We start from the raw sequence: 21,345 nt of genomic DNA, 5'->3' as shown, positions 1-21,345 counted from the left end.
TTGTGCGAGCGAGGCAATGGTCAAGCTTATGCAGAAAGAGGAGATACCGCGACGACGACTCTGTTAACGTGGCTACAAGTTTATCCTCATTTCTTAAGGCAGCAAACACAAATTCTACAAACAAGAGAATAAAAAAAATAAAACGTATTCAACAACTAAAGACGCGACGTCTTAGGAAAGCTATGCGGCCTGCGGCTGCTAAGAAAAAAATTCAGGGGAAATGCCTCATTTTAAAGATAAACTGAAAAAATAGCTCAGAAGAGCATCTGCAACGGAATCTAGAGGGTCTTCTGTCTATAGATTGTCTTTCTTCTGATATTAAAAATACTGCTTAAATAATGGTATTTCGTACCACATGTACTATAAAGTGTACTTGAATTATTGTATAATTCATGCCGTACTTATTTGCGCTTTGCGATGTAGATGTATAAAAAGGATGTAATAAATTATTGCATCTTGCTGCATAATCAAATATTTACCCATTAAGAAGCAGGGCTATCATTTGGGTTGCTGTCGATTCTTGCACTTTTTTGTACACGTTGATGAATTTGTTGAAGTTGGTTGCTGCATCTCATTTAATTTGTGTATATGCCAGTAGTATTGTTGACAACATGCATTTTTGCTTGTTTTTCGATGTTGCGTTGATGAATTTTCCCGTTCATGCAAATAACTCCGCTTCAAGTAATACCCTTTTAAGGCCTATATATAACTTCAATATCGTGTGCGTATACACTGCGGTCCAGCGTACTAATTTGCGATTACATTAATTTCCCCCACCAGCTGTAAAAGTGTTGTTGCTTTTTTTTAAAGAGGGTGAAGACAGGTGGAATTTTTGAAGGGCATAGCGCAAATGGAGTACAAAATTCATGTGATTACGTGCAATATATTTCTTTTTTTTAAACGAACTTTTGATCTTTGCCATTTCCTCTTGTTGTGCGAACGTTCTTTTCCCGCTAATTTCTCTTCCATTCAATTAACTCCACTGACGCGCCGTTCAGAAAATACAACAGCAAATTTTTTACAATGGCATATGAAGGAGTTCCGATGAAGATATTTATTTTACGCCTGACATCAAAGGAAGGACGACAAGAAAAACTCTTCTGATTATACGACGACGGAGGCGGTTTGCTTGTATCTTGCGTTCACTATCCCGTTTCACGCTAGTCGCCATACTTCTGGCACCCAGTGAAAAGAAGACTGCTCATGCTAACCTGCTTTCTGCGGGCAATTCAGGTAATATGCACCGCACCGCAGCACACATGAAGTGCGCTACGTGCTTTTCTAACATTGCTTAAAAGGGAACAGTGCAAACACAGGACGAAGAGAGGAACGTACAACACAGGCGCTCCTCTCTGGACGTTCCTCTCTTAGCCCTGTGCTTGCGCTGTTTCCTTTTAAGCAATGTTAAACGAACTAGCCAGAACAACACCCTCATTCTCTTCTAAGATTAGATGGCACCCATGCAGTGAAAATTTGTCCGATCTGTTCACGTTATAACAGCTGTGCACTGGAGTATGCGCTACAAAGCACAGGCCTTTGAGTAAAGCAGGAACCTGTGTTATTGAGCAAGTCGACGGCGTTGTCACCGTTGTTTCACAATGTCACCTATTTCACAATGTCAACTATTTCATGTCACCCCCGAATACATTTCACGTCGAATCGATCACCGCCACAAGGTTGGCATCCCAACATACCACACCAAATCTTCTTTTCAGTCTTATCTTCCCCGCACATCTGTGGAATGGAACCGCCTTCCCCCCGATATTGCAGGCATTCCTGATAATAAAATCTTTCATAAAGCTGTAGCTAATATTGTTTATTCTGAAGAAAATTGATTGTGTGTTTTATCTGCTTCCACTGTATTGTATACATTGTTTCTATACTATTTACATTTTCTGGATGTTGTTATTTGTTTTATTCTGGAGGAAATTTATTTTGTAATACCTATTTTCACTGTATTCTATTTCATTGTTGTTTATTCTAAACCCATTCCCCTCTGTAATGCCTTTGGCCCTGAGGGTACAATAAATAAATAAATAATTGAAAAAATAAACAACCTAATTTAGCATTACGCAAACGTATTCTTGAAGCCTCGAAGCAGAAGCAGCCATGACGAAATTATTATTTTACTGAGCAGCCATGTAGAATGCAACGGCAGCTCGCAAAAACCACATGTGTGCTCGATGCTCCGCGCTTATGCGCTGCGTGTAGAGACTAATCGCCCGGAAAGGAGGAGACTCTGCTGCGGCGCCATTGGTTCTTGCGTTCGCCACTTGAGACATACTCCTCCGCTGGCCGCTATGGGGAGCTGTGTAATTGAGTTTCATCTAGTAACCTTGGTTAACACAACGTCATCTAGTAACCTTGGTTAACACAACGTTATCAAGACTCCTCGAATTGCAGTGATCCACAGCCACAGCCTTGGGATGAAACACCATCAGCCTTCATTGAATCGAAGACTAGCGGAGCCCATTTTTCTCAAGTTTCGAAGCATCATAGCTTCAGGGGAGGTTTGCTTATTCGATCTTTTCAGGCGACACTTCAAAACGACCAGCCGCACTGACGAACTGACGAAAACGCTAGACTGACTGTTATTCACATTTGCGATGATTTGGCCACGTTATCAGGCTGTACAGCAGCTCCATGAAATCTGAGAAGTCTGTGCAATGCACTGCACTATACGACAGGGGCTCAGCTCGCAACCTGCTCATCTGTGATAATAATTAGATTTCAGTGTGATGTAGGCAAAGGAGCACCTGCCGTGGATAGGTGAATATAAAAGAGTGATATGATTAGGCTAATCGAAGTTCTGGTCATGCTGGAAAGATGAGATTCGTTGTATACCATGCCTGAAACGCAAATTATGTGGAACTAGCTATCGGACTTTAAATGAGAGTTGTGAGCGTGATGGCACGGGGCTGATTATGCGCTTGTGGAGTGTGTCTCCTTCACTGAATACAGGGTACCATGAGCGAGGAGGTTGATCTGAAGTTCTTGCAAAATGTTATGCTTCTACAAGCAGGCAAGAATCTGTGATTTGGATATGCTTATCAGAATTACGACCCCCATCACTCATGTACTCGTGTGAAAATATAGATAAAGAAGAACACGGTGTCCCTCATGGTGAGGCTAAGCCGGTCTACAATATTTTTTCAATTGAATATATTTGGAAAACAATCGCGCATCGTGCGAGGAATAAAAATCCAGCAGCGCCTAGTGCAATGTCGCGAAGCTATTTTGAAAGCGGGTAAACATGAACTAGCTGATCACTGACTGATTTTCTGAGCGCCGCGTTTCGGCCGAGTCAAGCAGTGATCGACGGAAAAGGCTTTTGCGCGAAAAACGGCCGCATTTGGTTAATATAAAAAGGCATTCTTGAAATTGTTGCTTCAATATTGAAACACTAGAGATCACTGCGGCTATTCACAATAAAGGAATGCAAAAGCATTGACTCATCGCCCCTCTTTGCCCCACTTTGAGTCCATTGACTTTTGCTTTTAATAATTAAGTAATGATTCTATGCCAATAAATCTTTTCTTGGGTTAATTATCACTCATGAAGCACATTTCAATCCATTTCAAACTTTATTTTCTCTTCTTTGCCTATTTTGTCACTATTTTGCCATCCACGATAGATTTCTGTCCGCTCACTATATCGACGTCCAAGCTATTTTGACATTTTGGTCATTATTGGCTTTGACTAACTAACCATCCTTTTGACACCAGATATTTTGAGCATCATCCTCATATCGTCTTCTATCGACCACGACAATTTGTTTCATGCTGTCTTCTGAGAACGTCAAAATCGCGGCGGACACGTTTTAGTGACAAGCTTTGGTGACACAACCCCGTCGACACAGCTTAGAAATGCTTTCTCCTTTATAAAAAAATATAACAGCTGGCACCTTCAAGCAGCGCGGAAAGAAGTTCTTCAGTAAATTTGCTGAATGAACAAATTGTCGCTTAATATGATGATCAACTTTGATTGTGGCTGTTTAAAAAGTCTGATGTTGTCGTCCCACAACCCCGGAGCGCAAAGTTTCGTTCGGTAAAAAAATCTATATTCGAAAAACTGTTATATCTATTCCTTTACTATTGTACATACTGGTCCCTTCAGGAATACCATCTCCGTGTTCAAACTTAAATACAGTTGCCTGACGTTGGAAGCACTCATTCCTGTGGGCAAGGAAGCTTCTGCAATCTGCCACAGCTTGCATAAGGTCTCGGAGACTTCCTTCTGAATTTGCTCAGACAGAACGTCTGCACTGCGCTCCTTTCGGTGCAAGTTTGGTTGAGGGTGTGGGCACGGTTGCACATGGCTACACGTGGCAAGCAGCGAACGTTATCGCGGGAGTCTTTCGGTTCATGACCAGCTGTGCACGTGAAACAACTGCTGGATTTCTCCAGGCAGCGTTTTTCCTCTAGCAGGTGGACGTCATACGTGCAGCGTTCTGTGGCATGCGCCGATGACCGTCAGAAGAAACACTCACTGCCTTGTTTAGACGCACTTCTGCTCAGATCAACGCGAATACTCCCAAGCTGCAGGGTTTGCTGATATCCTTTGACGAGACGTCTTGAAAGCGTGACATTTTAGTTGAGTTAGCTATTCGTACTGAAAATTTTGTATTGGAGACGCCGCTTAAGGAGGATTTGAGCATTTCATCCCGGCGCCCCGTGCGCGTCTCTGCTACTATGAATCAGCTCTGGCATTGACGCGCATCGGCATCTCAGAAGAGCTGCATAGTTTTCCACTATATTATTCATCGACACAAATTAGCCGCACTGTTCATTAACAACTTTCTTTCAACTCGAAAACTAAAATAGAGCCTCGAGCGGAAAGCGACTATTTTTGAGCAAAAAAAGATTCATTTCAGTTATCGCAAGGCACTAATTTATTTTGTGTAACTCCAGTGGTGGTGTAAAATACTAATCACCCTTCAGCCATTATTACCGCTTTCAGTCATTTCAATAAATGATGTTTATTGCAATAACTAATCTTATTATTGGTTTTCTTGTGCCCTTGACCGTTCTTTTGTATTTGTGTGACAATGTTTTTCTTGATTTCTGTTTTGCTATTTGGCGATGTATATCATGTTCGACACCATATATAGCGAGAGACATAATGCAATATATTAGATCATGGAACCAAATTATATACAAAATATTTAACAGGATTATATATCTCTAGGAAATCTCTGATGGTGCGCGTTAGATTTGCAGGCGCAGAACTAAAAAGAAGTCTCTTCTTGCCGGCTGCATGAATGTGGTGGCATCAGAGCAATATTTCAAAAGCGCGTTTTCAACACCGATGAACACATTTGATAGACGTAAATCCTAGGTAATCGTGGATTTCTCACCTCCACCCAAATACTTGCCTTGAAATAAGCATCCAAGCCCACAGCAGATGCTCGCTCAAACTCATCCTCGCTCAAACGCAGTGTAGCATAAATATTACCTGCTTCAGGAGTGAACAGCCACGACAGGTGTAGGAGACGGCACGCACCGAGGACAGCAGGCAGAGCACTGCAGACCGCTGCCTACGAGCTCCCCACTGCTGGCCTGCCAATATTTCCCGGCCATTGGCTGATGCCGCAAGCGCGGATACCCGAGCAAGAGGGCACCCTCTCAAGCGTGTCCTTTTAGTATACTGCCGCCCCTGATATTATGTTGCAGAAATTTCTAACCTTATCGCGAAAGCACTCAGTCATTGGACAACATGGGACCACCAAATGCATCCCTCCATCACCGCCAAAGATGACCGACAAGCTAACACTATGCGTATCACTGTTGCACGCGCACTTGTTTTTATGTAGTAGCATAAGGAGTCCGTCGCCAAAGGTCTCGGCGGAGTAGAACACTCGGTCGGGGTTTCAAGTGGAAGAAACAGAAACCCGTGCAGCGCGAAAACACCAGCTTCGCTGGTCGCTGCATTCAACCAGTATGCCATTTTTATTTTTATTTATTTATTTATTAATACTGCAGGCCAACATACTGGCCCATGCAGGAGGGGCAATACAGTTGACAAGGTAAGGACAATGCAACAAAGGTGACAAAAAAATTCATATAAAAACAGTGCATGAAAATGATGCAGCCCATAGCCACGTTACAAAAATCTAAATGCTTGACTTAGCCCAGTAATTACAACATAAAGAATCGCACATTTTAATTTATATATGGATAAAGACGCTGTGCCAAACAACAATCGGGCACTAAACGTAACAAAATACAGGAAATTGTACATAAAACACGAGAAAAATAGTAAAAATACTGCTTATGGTTGTGTTATTTTATGTGACAAATAGTTTTTCAACGCTTTTGTGAAGTTCCCTGATTTAAGTACATCAACAGAGAGAGAATTCCATTCGCTTATAGTACGTAGATAAAAACTATTCATGTGAGATTTTGTTTTAGCAAATAATGGCGTAAGGGAAAAGTTGTGTCTATGTCTTGTTTTTCTTGCATTAAGAGCCGTTACATAATGAGGCATTTGAAGCCCGATTTTTCCATTTATGATGTTATGTAAAAACTGGAGACGACTAACTTTACGCCTGTGTTTTATTGAAGTGATTTTATTTCTAAGCATTAGTAAGGACGGGGAATCCTCTCTTTTATGTTTTCCAAAGATAAATCTAACGGCATTCCTTTGTACACGTTCCAAATTCAAGATGTCCTTTTTGGTATTATGATCCCATAAAATCGCTGCATATACAAGATTCGATCGCACGAATGTGTTATATGCTAAAATTTTGGTGTTTACAGGTGCCTTTTTAGGTTTCCTCTTCAAGAACCATAATTTGCGCAATGCCGCTGAACATGTACGGGAAATATGGTCTGACCAGGAGAATCTGTTAGTGAATGTGACGCCTAAGTATCTGTATTGTTCAACATCAGTTATTTTTGTGCCGTTTAGAACATGAGAAAATATACTAGGTTCCTTTTTTCGTGTTACTCGCAGCAAGACTGTTTTGTGTACATTTAATTCCATGCCCCAAAATTTACACAAATTAGAAATTGCAATACCTGACTTCTGCAGGCATGCGTGATCATTTCGTGAAGCTATTTTCTTAAATATGACACAGTCATCCGCAAATACATTAGCATGCACATCATCGGGGATTTCGTCTACTATATCATTAATATAGATAGCCGAAAGACACCAGCTCGCGTGCTAAATTCAAATTGAAATTGTTTATTTATCCTTGAAAACAACAAAAGTGTGCCCAGCACTATTTCGACCAGTAGCCGCAGGCTAGTTATGTGTCCAGAAAATGAAATGCTATAATGCAGACACTTCGTGAGATGCGGAATAAAAACTAGGAAGAGCGCAGAGAGGGACATATACATAATATAAATGACAGAACAAAGCATAAGACTTAACAGTTGCTTAAAGTCAAAAAACGTCGTGAATGCTAAATTACAATAATAAATCGGATGCGAACAGCCGATAGCTGTCCTTTAACATATTGTGTGCATGAGTTGAAGGGCTTATTTAGTTGTAAGTGGAGAAGTTTGAGCGCATTTTATTTCTTGTGGAAGAGTATTCCATATCAGAACACCAATGAAAGAGAGCCGTCGTTCTCCATACACGTTTTGCGTAGGCGGTGGATTCAAGTTGCCTAATGCTACTGTGGGATGTCGTTTCTGTTGAAGGACGAATCCCAGCATACCAACGCTACGCATGTCTCGGTAGCGGAAGAAAGGAAGCCGCTCTTCCAGGCCGGGAAGGCTGTTTTTGTAGCCACCGCCGGTGATACATGCCTCGGGTGACGCAGCGGTGGCGCTGCGTTTTATCCGTAATGCAGACCAGCCTGTGGCCTTGTAACTCTGGGCCGGATGATAACAAGGCGGACGCTGCGCGGAAATATGCGCAGAGTGCTTCGCCACACTATATTTATCGCAGTACGCGATGATGTATGAAAGAGGGATAAATTAAATTTGTGGATGTTTCTTACGATACTCTTTACGACGGTTGCTGTTTTTAGGAGGCGTAGGGAATCGAAGGGCAATATTCATAGGTCGTGGAATAATGGGTTGCTGGTGTGATCCTGCTTACAATGCGTTATGATTCGTAATGATGGTTTCTGAAATTTCCTGTTTGGCTAGAGATAGCTATTGTAGGTCTATCCTCATTATTTTTAACAGTATAAGAAATGGCTGAGGACAAAAAAGAAATATAAAATACGTAATGTATTTGCGTCAAGAAATGCACGCGCTGGTAGCAGTTAATAGCACCCGGATGCTCCCTTCGCCCCCACTGCTCATAAACGGTTATGCCAGTGCAGGTGTCTATCAAAAATTACGCAGATATTTAAAAGAAGGAGTATATTCTAGTAGCGAGTTATCAATAATAATGTTCACAGCGTTAGCATGTACTTGTTTTCTACGGGAGTGAAATGCAGTATATTTTGTTTTCTTGACGTTTTCAGTAAGCGTGTTGGCTGAAAACCATTTAGAGACGCTTGCCAAATGAACGTTTGCTTTGGAATGTATTTCCTCGATGCTATCGCCTGTAATTATTATAGCGGTTCCATTGGCATACATCAGCATTTCTCCAAATTTTATGGCACGTGGAAGGTCGCAAACGTATATAGAAAATTGCCAGTCCCTCGCACTGTGATATGGTAGCCGTCGTCTTCATAATCTTTCATCTGCTCGCAAGTCGTTCTGAACAGAGCTAGCGAATACTCAGACATGCAAGACATAATTTGAACGCGCCGCTGGTTTACTGACAACAAAGAAGTGCCATCTCGCAGCCACGCAGCAAATCTATAGTAAGGCTTTGTGTTGGGCCAGTTGGTGCAGCTCTTTAAAAAGTGAGAAAGAGCGCAAGGAAACGTGGACAGCGCACTCCGTATTTATGATTTTCTATTTGTATTTGCTTGCGCTTTTTTCAACCTTTTAAACAGATGCAGCCCATCACACAAAATTTCGGGAGACTTGAACCGAGAAATTTGATTGCCATCGATTAACTTTGTGCTATTGCACTATGGGCATCGCTGATTGCTCAGCGTCTTTAATATTTTTTATAGAGGCCTCAGTGCTTATTTTGTTTGCTCGCGTTTTTGTTCCTTACTTTTAAAATGGCATTATTATTAATTACTACAACACCTTTCGTAAAAGAGTAATTGGCCTGCAGGCATTCGGTAGTGCATCTAAAGCATCCTCAATTCAATTTACTGCTGATGTGATCCAAATACCGATTTCACTATTCCCATTCTACTTTAATATGCCCCAACTCAATATACTGTCATCTCACGAATTATTTTAAAGTACCAGTTTTACCTGCTGAATTTCACGTTCCTTCCATTTAAGGCATACTGTTGTAGTATGACTGTACAATAGTTGATTCGTAGACCTCGCTTAATCTCGTCAGGTACCCGGCACAAGAGCATGATTTAAAACTCAGAATCGTCTGATATATTCTCGTTTACCTTTCGTGACTGGTTGTTCTTAATATAAAGCCTGGATACATTTTGCATGCACGCAGGAAATACGAATTGTGAGACATCGTTTTCTTCAAGAAGTTTAACTAACTTTGGTTTGAAATGAAGGGGATTTTATTAATTGTGCTGGCATGTAGAAGGCAGCTGACTTTACAGCCGGAAGTGGGCACTCTGAACAGCTGGACAGAGATAACACAGAACATCCTGAATTATAAGTGGAAATCGTTATAGTAAATGTAACAGATGGCCAACCTGTGCTGCTTTTATTTCCAAGTGCCAGAAACCATTATTTGAAAACGTATGTGCACCGGGAGTGATGCTTTTTATTTGCAGTTTTCAATATCACGTGGACATTGTTTGTTTTCGGCGGTGAATCCAGCCTCAAAACTCACCATATGCTTCTACTAATACCAAAATTTCCATCTGCATAGGCGCATAATCTCGAGGCTGCGTACCTGAGTGACAGGGCCGCGGTACGCACTGTTTATTCTGGCACCTGGACTCAAAGAAGGCGACAGGAGCAAGGAATGAGGGGAGAGCGATACGCTAGGGCATGCTGCTTATATATGGAAAGAAAGGGCAGCATTATTTGTTGCCAGATTCTCACAGCCGCGGAACGTCTTTACGGCATTGCAGTGACCGTGGGTTGCATTGTGGAGCACGGCCCAGGACACCACTGGACATGCACGCTGCTCACAGGCGATTCCACCAAGACAGGTCGGAAGTGCCACGCCAGCCAACGTCTGAGCCCAAGGTATGTAGCTTGCTTTCATCACGCAGGATTTATCTAATCAACTCCAGCTTGACAGAGACGGAGTGCGGTTACTGGACTTGGCTTTTTTGCTTCTCTCATCTGGCTCTGTGTTTAAGGAATGGCACAAAGGAGCACACGCAAACAAGAAAGACATAATGCAGGCGTGCCTTCATACGCCTACTTGCGGATTTCTTTACTTATCTTCGTAGTGCCTTACTTCTCTTAGTATAGGTATTTTCTCTTCTCTCACTGTACGTTCTGCGCTTGATGCACGGGGCTTGTCTTAACGAAGAGACGACCTCATAGGCGCAGCGCGAAATCAGAAAACTACGTAAAGACTTTTTAGGCATACAAATCTATTTTCCGCACGATAACCTGTGAACCCATTGGGTGGCAGTTGCGTCACAGCATCTTTCTTCTGCCACAGATAAGTACTGGCCTGTAGAGTGAGTTGGGGAAAGTTGGCAGTGAAAGAAGAAACTTTCTATGTTAGGTAATGCTTTGCAGCAACGAATGAATTTGTTCCTAGCAGCTAGTAATCCGATAAGGAAAGGTGTCAGGCAGAGAAACACAACCTCCCAAATGCTAAGCACCGTCTCTTTACAGGATGTATTGAGAGGCCTGGATTCGGAAGCGTTGGGGATGAGAGTTAATGAATACCTTAGTAATCTGCGATTCGATGATGGCAGTGCCTAGCGAAGTCACTCAGGAGATGAACTGAAAGGCATGATCAATGAGTAAGACCGGCAGAGCAGAACGGCCGGTCTAAAAATTTATACTCGGCAATCGTATGTAATGTTCAACAATCTCGGCGAGGAACAGCAGTTCATATTTGTAGCGAGGTGCTGGCAGTTGTAATAGAAGGCATCTACTTAGGACAGATAGTAGCCGCAGATCTGAAAGACGAGATTGAAATGACTGGGACAAGAATGTGGTGGAACGCATTTGGCAGCTTCTCTCAAACCATAAATGGCACTTTACCAGTATCCCTCAAGAGGAAAGCATATAAAAGCTGTATCTTATTGGTATTCACCTATGGGGCGGAAATGTGGAGGATAACGAAAAGGGTACAGCAGAAATTTGGGACCGCGCAACGAGTTATGGAAAGGAAAATTATAGTTATAACGTTAAGAGACAGGAAGAGCACAGCATGGTTCTTGGAACATACAAATATTGATGACATCCTAGTTCAAAACAAGAGGAATAAATTAGCCTGGGAACGGCATGTGGCGCAAAGACAAGGTAACCGCTGGTCCTAAAGAGTAGCAAAATGGATTCCAAGAGATCGCAAGCGTAGAAGAATGCGACAGAATGTTAGGCTGGCGGATGACATCAAGAAGTTTATGGGGATAGGATGGCCGGAGCTGGCACAGTAGAGGTATTTGCAGAGATATCGTAGAAGCTTTTGCCCTGCATTAATAGATGTACGGAACGCGTTACAAGCTATGGATTACTTGCAATTATTTATATTTTTTTTAAATGATTCGATTAATTTTATCAAACGGTGACGTTTTTTATAACTCAATTACTTTTTCTGTAAATGATTAGAGGTAATAAGTTATTTTTCTAAAAATCAATGGTACTGCTTTATTAACCTCAACATCACGGTAAACACTAGTGCTAGTGGGGATATTTCCTTTGTGACCGCGACAACGAACTTGCTTCGCAGAACTGCCGCGCGCGATAATGTCTGGACCATAACCGAGTCACCGCTGTCTTCAACAGCAGTTCGCGTCACGAGGAAACTCACGTGACCGCTCTGAAGGGCACAATCACCCACTTCATCCTGTCAGATGGCGCCGAAACCTTACCCCGCACTATACCCAACTCAGAGGCTTCCACCCAATGAACGTAATAACAACGATTCGCGGCTCTTAATAGAGCACTTGGACTCTAGCATCGAAGCATTGGGCAACTACGAGCTGGTACACAAATGTTCTGACGTTCAAATATGGCCATTCCCTCCAGCGCCATACGTTCACACTGTTCATGGTCTGTTGATCTCTTCACTAGTAAATATGGAAAAATTAATGACGACAAATTCGAAAAATACAGACTCTTGAAACTGAACAGCATACAACCAAATATATAGTCAGCATCAGTAGTTCAATTCATTGTGAACAAAGCGGCGTTATGAGAATAAAAAAACTGGAGGAAAATAACGCAACAGTAACCGACTACTTTTCTGTAATTGTGCAGTTGCACTTTTCAACTGTATTTGAGCACAGTGATGAGTTACATTTTAAGATGGAGTACTTTTAAGTAAAATCGGGTATCATTTTGTGTATCGTGTAGAACAGTGCCTGAAGTGGCCGTACTCAGGCGGATGCTGATGTTGGCTAGTACGGATGCCACTATGGTTGCCTTCGTTATATCATTTCTGTTGTAATATGGGCCGAGTTTGTTATACAGGTTCTTAATTCATGTAGAGCTTTTTTGGATGCCATATTTATTTATGGCGCAGCTGTGTGAATATTGTTAAGTGCTGTTACGAACATAATGTTAGGAGTTTCCTAACGTTCTTGTGCATAGCAAAATGTTTCTTGTAAATTTCGACCAGCACTTGCACTGAGGGCGTTATGAGAGAACAGCACACCACAAAACGGCATGCGTCAAAACAGCGCACAAAACACAGCGCAGCGACAAAACAGCACAAGGAAAAAACGGCACAGAGACGGAACAGCATGACGACATAACAGCACAGGGAAAAAAACAGAAAGCGTCAAAACAGCACGCTAGACAAAACGGCACAGCGAAAAAACAGCGCAGTGAAAAAATATCGGGGCGAAAGAAGAGCGCAGGCAAAAAACAGCACGACGTCAAAACGGCAGATCAGAGTGCTGTGCAGTGCTTTAGTAGAGTGGAGAGCTGGGCGAGTCGGTACATGATTGAAGAAGGAAACCAGCGCAAAAGACGAAGACACAGGAACAAGTTAGCTATACACAAAATTCGTTCGCATGTCCAAAAAAGGCTAGATTGATTCTATTCCGGATGACTCATACCTCTTGAATTCATTTTATTTTTCCCAATTTTTTTTATCTTGATTCAGTCTTCTGACGTTTCCTTCCCCTCGCAAATGCTTCATTGGCATTCTACCCTATACCTTGGCCAATCCCCCCCACGTGGGTATGTGCCATATTACTTGAGGAGAAGAAGAAGAAGAAGAAGAAGAAGAAGAAGAAGGAACACAGGACAACGCTGGACTATCGACTGTATTTACTTGAGAAACGATCACATATATACCCTTCAGTTATCAACCAAGCTTGCGCACACATGACAGATTAACAAGACAAGGTAAATAGCAGCATCACATACAACCGCGTGAGTTCATAAATCTAATTTCTTTATCAAATAGACTACTGGAAGTGCTACTGCAAATGTGATCAATCATAGCCATAAGCGAACGCTAAATAATAACACATACGGCAGCTACCTTTGAAGTTGGCGAGTGCTTATTTCACATACTAAATAAGGAACAGTATAGGGTAATACTCGTGATGTCAAATATGCAATTTTATGGCGGGTAATAGAACAAATTACGCTGAAGAAGTTGTCTTGGAAGCATTTAATCTGCAGTTTGACAATCATAATGCTGAACTTGGACGAATACGCCCGATCTAGGGCTCTGGATGTACAAAAAGTTCTTATTCTTCTGCTGTTCCTTCAACTTTCTGATTATTGATCTAGGAAAAAATTCAGACATGGAAAAAACACAAAGGGAGAAAATATTCAGTGAGCAGCCCGTTGTGAGGACTGATAAGAGGTATGCGGCGCGAAGGTTACTAAGGTCCAGTCTGTTTTTAGGTATTCCTTGAATCGCAAGAAATTACTGGCCTCGAGAACTGCGGCGGGCATTTCTTCCAAATGTGGTAGCTTGTAAGGGTACATTCCCAGAAACAGGTTTTCTGTTGTCTTATAATCACGCATGCGAATTTCAAGATGAGCGGCACGGCCTATGTTGAGAAATCTCTTATTGCGGTTTGTTTAACGATGCAAAAGACCACAGACTTTCTAATTCGTATTCAAAGCAGTGTGAACAGCGAAATCTACATTTCTCGTCTTTAAGACGAGAAATGACCTATTGAATAATAAAGACCAAAAAAAAATTACCTTATGCGAAAATATGCATAAAAGGGTCGTTTCTTGATTTTAAAAAGCCGTTGATTCCCTGTGTTATGACATACAGCTAAAAAAGTTACCGAGCTACGGAATTAGAGGAGCTGATTTCGATTAATTTAAGAATTAGCTTATAAACAGATATATATCCAGCTACGTGCTCATGGAGGAGCAGACGAGAGGGATAAATGGGGACGGGGACGAAGTGTGCTTGCGGCTGTGTGCGAATCGGCCATCTTGTCGGCGCACACCTTTATGTGCTCGGCAGTGCTACTGTGGGAATTATTTCTTGCACTTTGTAGTGTAGGGCTTCTTGGTTAATTCCATTCCCAACGCCCTCTATGCACGTGGATTTCACTCCTTGCCGCCGACTCCAAAGTGAGCCACCTGAGCTCGAGCCCTTATTCCCTACGAACATCAGCCGCTATACACAATGTGGACGAGGCAACTCCGAGAAGCAGCGGAATCTCACCCGCCCAGTTTCTGGTCCTCATGGCTCAAACGCCATCGACCTTCACATCCACGTGTTCGACGACGCGGAAGACTGGTTAGGACAATTGGAATTCGTCGCCAGGTACAGTGGCTGGGATACGGTTCGGAAGCTCCACATTGTTTACTTCGCTCTCGACGAGTCAGCTAGGATGTGGTATGAGAACCACGAGGTAACGCTACCTTCTTGGTTACAGGCGCGAAAAACACACACAACATAAGGCAGAAAGGAGGCATGGAGCGCCTGTAACCAAAGATGTACAGTTACCAACTTGCCCAGCAATACGCTCTTTTAAGCTACCTTCTTGGGACAGGTCCTGTAGCCAGTTGCTAGCCACCTACGCCAATAGCGACCGAGGCGAACAAGCAGAGTATGTGGTGTAATCCTGAAACCAGCGACCTAATTAGAGCGTCGCAATGTACTGGGAACACATGTCCAGCCTGTTCAAAAGGGCGGATTCGAACATGACCGAGGACAAGAAAGTGCGCCGCGTGATACGTGGCATAAAGCAAGAACTGTTCGCTGGGCTTGTGCGCGCCCCGACTGAGACCACTTCTGAATTTCTAGCCGAGGCAACCACCGTCGTAAACATCCTTCATCAACATGCTCGCTGCTACAACCACGACGTAAACTGTCAAAACCGCTTTTCGTCAGGCTCCAGAGCCTCTGACGTCACCGTGAGGAAGTTCTGCCGGTCTGTTGTGAAAGACGAGCTGCGCAAAACGCATCTCTCTGCGCAGGCAAGGACGCAGTTGTTTTTGTCGTTAGCGGAAGTTATTCAAGACGAAATGATGCATAGGTCGCTGAACTGGATGCGGCTTCCCCCCCACCCCTGTATGTCCCCCTGCGGACCGAAGCAAGACACCGGAAGACTCCCGTATGGTGCGCGCCTGACCTCCAGCCCCTTTGTACCTTTGCGGCGAGGCTGGCCACATATTGGGGCTGTGTCCTTGTCGCCGAACTGGCCTTCCTGAATTTAATGCGAGGCTACCATACCCAGGCAACGGTGAATGCCCAAGCAAAATTGAGGATTATCAGTTGATATGCCAGGGCTACACTGATCTCGCTTGTCCCGAGCATCGTTCACCTACCCCTCCCCGCTATCGTTCGCCGAGCCCTCATCGGGAAAGGAAGCACCGGCGGCCTGAGTAGGCGGGGCCGCTGAAAAGCGAACAAATATCCTTCATCGCGTTTACGACCACATGACAGGTACCAAACGTGAACTCGTGATAACAGCAGCGGAAACGCAGCTTTGGACCTACCGGTTACTATTGACGATTTCCCAGTAACCACTTTGGTAGATACAGGAGTGGACTGTGCGGTCGTGGACAATCCGCTGGCAAAGGAATGAATGAAATTTTAACGTCGTATACATGACCTTAAATTTTCAATACTGGGTGGCACCTAATCACCACCCCCTTCACATCTGGCCGGTGTAGTGCAAGGGTCGCAAAATACGTATTCGACTGCGTTTGTGACTTTGTTGTCCTTCCTCATGTTCACTCGATGTCATACTCAGTCTGGACTTCTTGTAAGCTAACGGCGCTGTTATCAGTTTGCAAGAGCAGCGCGTGATGTTTTCGCCGGCCAAAGCCATTGCAAGAAATGGCCTAGAGGACTCAGGGATGCCCACATTGCGTATTGATGGTGCCTCCGGGGTGCATAATGATGGTCCCAGTGTAAAACGACTCACCCGGTGACAGCTACGTTGCAGCGGAAAGAAACGTGAGCCTTCTACACTAGAAAGGGATCTGCGTTGCAATAGGGCTTGTCTGTTCGCGGGATCGCTGTGCAATACTTTTGCTTACCAATTTCGGGACAGAGTTTCAGCCCATTGAGAAAGGAAAGGCCATCACATATGCTACTGGCTTTGTTGAGTCCGCTGAAATATGTGCTATCGAGCTCCAGTCGCCAGAAGAGCGGGATGCAGACAGCACTCTGTCTACTCTGGACATCAACACCGCCTTATCTGCGGGCCAGAAGTAGTGGCTGTTAGAACAGCTTCGGGATTTCGCCGCGTGCCTTGTCACGTCGTCAATGCTAGAGCGCACAACGGTGGCTAAACACTGCATTATCGTCGACGAAGACATAAGCCCGACATTCCAACACGCATACTGAGTGTCAGCGATGGAACGCGAGGCTATTTGAAGCCAAATGAAATAAATGCTTACCGATGACGTACTCCTACCGTTCACTAGCCTCCTGGGCTTAGCCTGTAGTGCTGGTGAAAAAAAATAGAACAATTTGCGCTTCTACGTCGATTTTTGGAAGTTCAATCGCGTTAGAAAACGCGACACATAACCACTTCCACGTATTGTTGACACGTTGGATTGATTTCGTGATGAGAATTATTTCTCCTCACTGGACCCTAAGACTTGCTACTGGCAGATCGAAGCGGACAAGAGGCACAGGGTGAATACAACGTTCATGCCCCCTGGTGCCTTTATAAATTCAACGTGCTGCCATTCGGCTTCTGTTCCTCACCAGCAACTTTCCACCTCATGATTCGCTGGTTCGCTCGTAACGGCGGTCCCTGAATATCTGCTGCAAAAGATGAAGAGAAAGGTTGTGAAAGCTGGTGAAGAGGTCCCTCGAGAAGAGGTGGTGCGACCTGTGTGCACTAGCTAGCCCACAACTTGAAGAAGGTCGTGAGCAGGCATGGTGTGCCGCTTGTTGTATTCAGCCAAGAAAATCTCGTGAGCCTTTGCTCTCGTATTGAAAGACAACGAAAAGAAGAGAGACGGTGTGGCACCAAACATGGGCGATCGTTCATGAAGTGCGCCGAAAGTGTTGTCTACGAAATTCCCCTCTCGTGCGGCCGCTCTTATATAGGGCTAACTGCGCGCTGCGTTAAGGGCACAGGGCAAGGTAAAATTAGAAAAAAAGTCGTTTTTTTTCTTTTGGAATTTTGAAGTTCCATTCTTTCTACACATGTTCCATGATCGCACTTTCCTCAGAAAGCCATATTTACGGCTGAAAAACGCTTTTTCCGAAACCAAGTAATGAGCGGCCACGCCCCCTTTCAGGATTAACGTCAATTTTTTCAACCAAAAAGTCCACCACCTCATTTCAAAACTTGTCTAAAATCAGCTACATATAAAAAATTGTCTGGCAACTACTGTGCAGCTCCTCTTTTTTAGCCAAGACAATCCTGAGACGCTTTGCACGTTTTTTCCACGTTTCTGCAACCTTCATGCAGCTGCGTCCGAGTGCTATTCCTTTCGATCAGTATTGTAAATTGTGCCGGTGTTGGTTGCTGCAGATAAGTTGAGATGCCCAGGGCAAAGAAGGCCTTCGTCAGGCGTGAATTTCACGGCAACCGCTACGCTCATCGTGAAAAAGCAAAAGGATGTCCACGACCGAATGAGATCCCGAACGCCGAACGCGCCAGCTCCTCGACATCGAAGCTTTCAAGATTATCTCTGTGCTTCCAGGAAGAGGATGTGCTACAGAGCAGCAGCCAATATGCCTTAATGGACATGGACGGCATTTGTGCCGCAATTACACAGATTTGTGTGTGCAGAGAGTGCGGTGGAAGTGTTGAGCTCATCGAAATTGTGACAAAAAGGGGTAGGTGTTGCAAGCGTTTACAGTTTGAACTGTGAAGTGTGTAGTGCCGCACAACGATTTGAGACGTCGAAGAAAGCTACTTCTGGCCTCTATGAAGCTAACCTCAGGTTAGTGTATGCCTTGAGGTCCATTGGTAAGGGAATGGCTGCAGGAAATATACTCTGTGCTATGCTAAACCTTCCTAAGCCGCCGACAAAGTTTGCGAAATACAGTCAAGAGCTTCTAGGTCACATCGAAGCTGCTGCTCAGGAGTCGATGAAAAGGGCAGCTGACGAAGCTGTGCAGCTGAATGAGGGGGATAAAGACATCGCAGTTGCTCTTGATGGAAGCTGGCAGAAGCGAGGCCATACTTCCAATAACGGCATGGTCTCTGCGACCAGTGTAGACTCTGGGAAAGCGCTGGATGTGGAGGTTTTGTCTAAACGTTGTCCAAAGTGCAGCATCAAGGGTACAAACAGTGACCCCCTTCATAGAGAGGTGTGCCAAAGCAACTACCAAGGCACCAGCGGTGGAATGGAAGTCGCAGGAGCGCTGCAAATTTTCGGCAGGAGTGAGGAGCTTCACGGCGTTCGATACGTCAAATACCTTGGGGATGGTGACAGCAAGGCTTTTATGGCTGTGAAGGCACAAATGCCATATGGTGATTCCGTTGAAATATCCAAGGTTGAGTGCATAGGGCACGTGCAAAAAAGGATGGGCACAAGGTTACTAAGGCTAAAAAAAGGAAACAAAGCAGGAAAACTCTCTGATGGAAAGAGCCTCTCGGGCCGAGGCCGACTGACTGATGCAGTAATAGACAAGCTCCAGACGTACTATGGTTTGGCCATCAGAAGAAATGTAGGAAACGTGGATGAAATGCGAAAGGCCGTTTGGGCAACCTTCTTCCACTTATCGGCCAGAGACGATGACCCATGCCATGGACTTTGCCCAAAGGGACCTGATACGTGGTGTGCCTTCAACAGAAGTCAGTCAGAGGGCAAGCCATTTTTCCACAAGGAGAGTTTGCCTGCATCTGTCTTGGAGGCTATCAAACCCATTTATAGGGAGCTATCGAAGGCTGAGCTCCTAGAGAAGTGCCTGCATGGGCGAACTCAAAATGCAAATGAGTCGTTCAACCATGTTGTTTGGGAACGCGCGCCAAAGAATGTGTTTGTTAGGCTTCGGACCCTACGGATGGCAACACTGGATGCTGTTCTTTCATTTAATGATGGTAGCATCGCACGGGCCAACGTTTTGAAGGCGTGTGGATTGAACCCAGGGAGCAACACCATCAAGTGGCTGAGGGAAGCTGACCATAAGCGCATGTACTTTGCGGACCGAGCAACACGACAGCTTACAAAAGAGGCCCGACAGTCAAAACGACAAGCCGAAAAGCAAAAAAATGACGGCGACAGTGACTACGAAGCAGGGGGCTATTAAACCAATTACTATGGAGGCGTTTCTGCGAATAAAAAATGATTTTTCACATCTTTTTTCTCTTTACGCTCTATTATCTCAAAACAGTGTTTTTTCTTACAAAGGTACCATTATTTCCAATGCCTTTCAAGACAGACGGCTGATTTTTTTTTTGCAATCATCTACATAAGCGTTGCCAACTACTGAACTAGAATTAAGCAATTTCACTGAGCAGTTATTCTGTTATGAATTTCGAAATGCGCAAAGAAAGGCCAGATTTGTGTACTACCGGAAAAAATTTTATTAAAAATCGAATTTTCAACACATTTCAAATATTCTAGTTCAGTGAAAAGAGCACAAAATTTGGCAAACAATGATATATGTATTAATAGGCTACTGGTATTAGTTAGTGAGAAACATGTACCTCAACATGGCCTAAAATGCATGGGAAGTATAGGGTTTACCCTGTGCCCTTAACGAGCGAATCAGGGAACATTAAAGAAACGTTGAGCAAGATAAAGAAGGCACAAATATGCCTAAGGATATAAGGTTCTGCCCGTCACGCTCGTGTAAGCCATGTTTTTCTGGTGCGCGAATGCTATCAAAGAGCAAAGACAGAACATCCAGAGAATTAATTGCAGCTTTTTTTATTGCAAAGAAAGGAAGCATGTGCATCAGCATGTCCATATCTTTTTATAAGGCAGACAACGATTTTTTCGCTCGTTCGCTAACATATCAACTTTGAAGGTGATAGCATTCCTGCGTGTGCGATGGTATATATTTGCCCGTGTTGCCTTCAAATAAATCAGTTTGTCAATGGCGCGCCGTCCCATATTTCTGCCTTGTGTTGTGTCTGGTTTTCGCGCCTGTCGCCAAAGATGTGGTGTTGCACAGCCGCTGCTTTGGTACAATGGTTATTGCGCTTGGCTGCTGACCCGAAGAATGCTGGTTCGATCCCGGCCACGGCGGTCACATTTCGATGGAGGCAAAATTCTATATTCTCGTGTACTGTGTGATGTCATTGCACGTTAAAGGACACTCGGTGGTGGAAATTTTTGGAGACATTCACTGTGGCGTCCCTCATAACTTGAGTCGCTTTACGATGTTGAACACTGACAGCCCGTTGTAGCGTTGCAGTGTTCTCTGTCGATGTAATGCAGATTCTTGATCGGCACCTAAAACCAGCGCCGTAAATTTAGCAGGGGTCACTGTTAGTCGTAACTCCTGTTTGAATTCCTTCCATACGAAGACGGCAGATGGTTCCGGCAAGGCTCTCTGAAGCCAGGATCGAGATGAAGGAGGCGAACAGCTGAAGGAATGTCTCCACAAAAAGCGCTTCTGCTGAAGTTTGTGTTGCTCAAGTGCTTAGCCAATGTTTTATTTTACTTAATCCAATTTCTATCTTCACGATTGGTTACGAGGTAGTAGTGTAAAAAAAGTTTGTAACTATTGCTACTTTCTGACTCCTTCCCCCTTACTGAAAGTCTGCTCGGCTCTAAAGATCTATATAGCGATATGATATAGCGAGAACAAACATTGTGTGCATTATGTGTTTCTTTTCATAGCTGTGTTTCTGGA

General features: G+C 43.9%; 1 protein-coding gene across 1 annotated transcript in view; it reads left to right on the top strand.

Moving 5' to 3' along the window:
- The window catches only part of LOC144107780 (uncharacterized), an 85,642-nt gene that overhangs the window by 41,861 nt on the left and 22,436 nt on the right, over nucleotides 1-21,345 (top strand). The window contains exon 7 of the mRNA XM_077640962.1: nucleotides 10,079-10,196. Within this exon, the coding sequence (XP_077497088.1) occupies nucleotides 10,079-10,196 (118 nt within the window). The remainder of the gene's footprint in view (nucleotides 1-10,078; nucleotides 10,197-21,345) is intronic.

Source organism: Amblyomma americanum, chromosome 1, assembly GCF_052857255.1.
Source record: "Amblyomma americanum isolate KBUSLIRL-KWMA chromosome 1, ASM5285725v1, whole genome shotgun sequence".
Taxonomy (NCBI): domain Eukaryota; kingdom Metazoa; phylum Arthropoda; class Arachnida; order Ixodida; family Ixodidae; genus Amblyomma; species Amblyomma americanum.
This window is presented reverse-complemented; position numbering and strand designations above follow the sequence as displayed.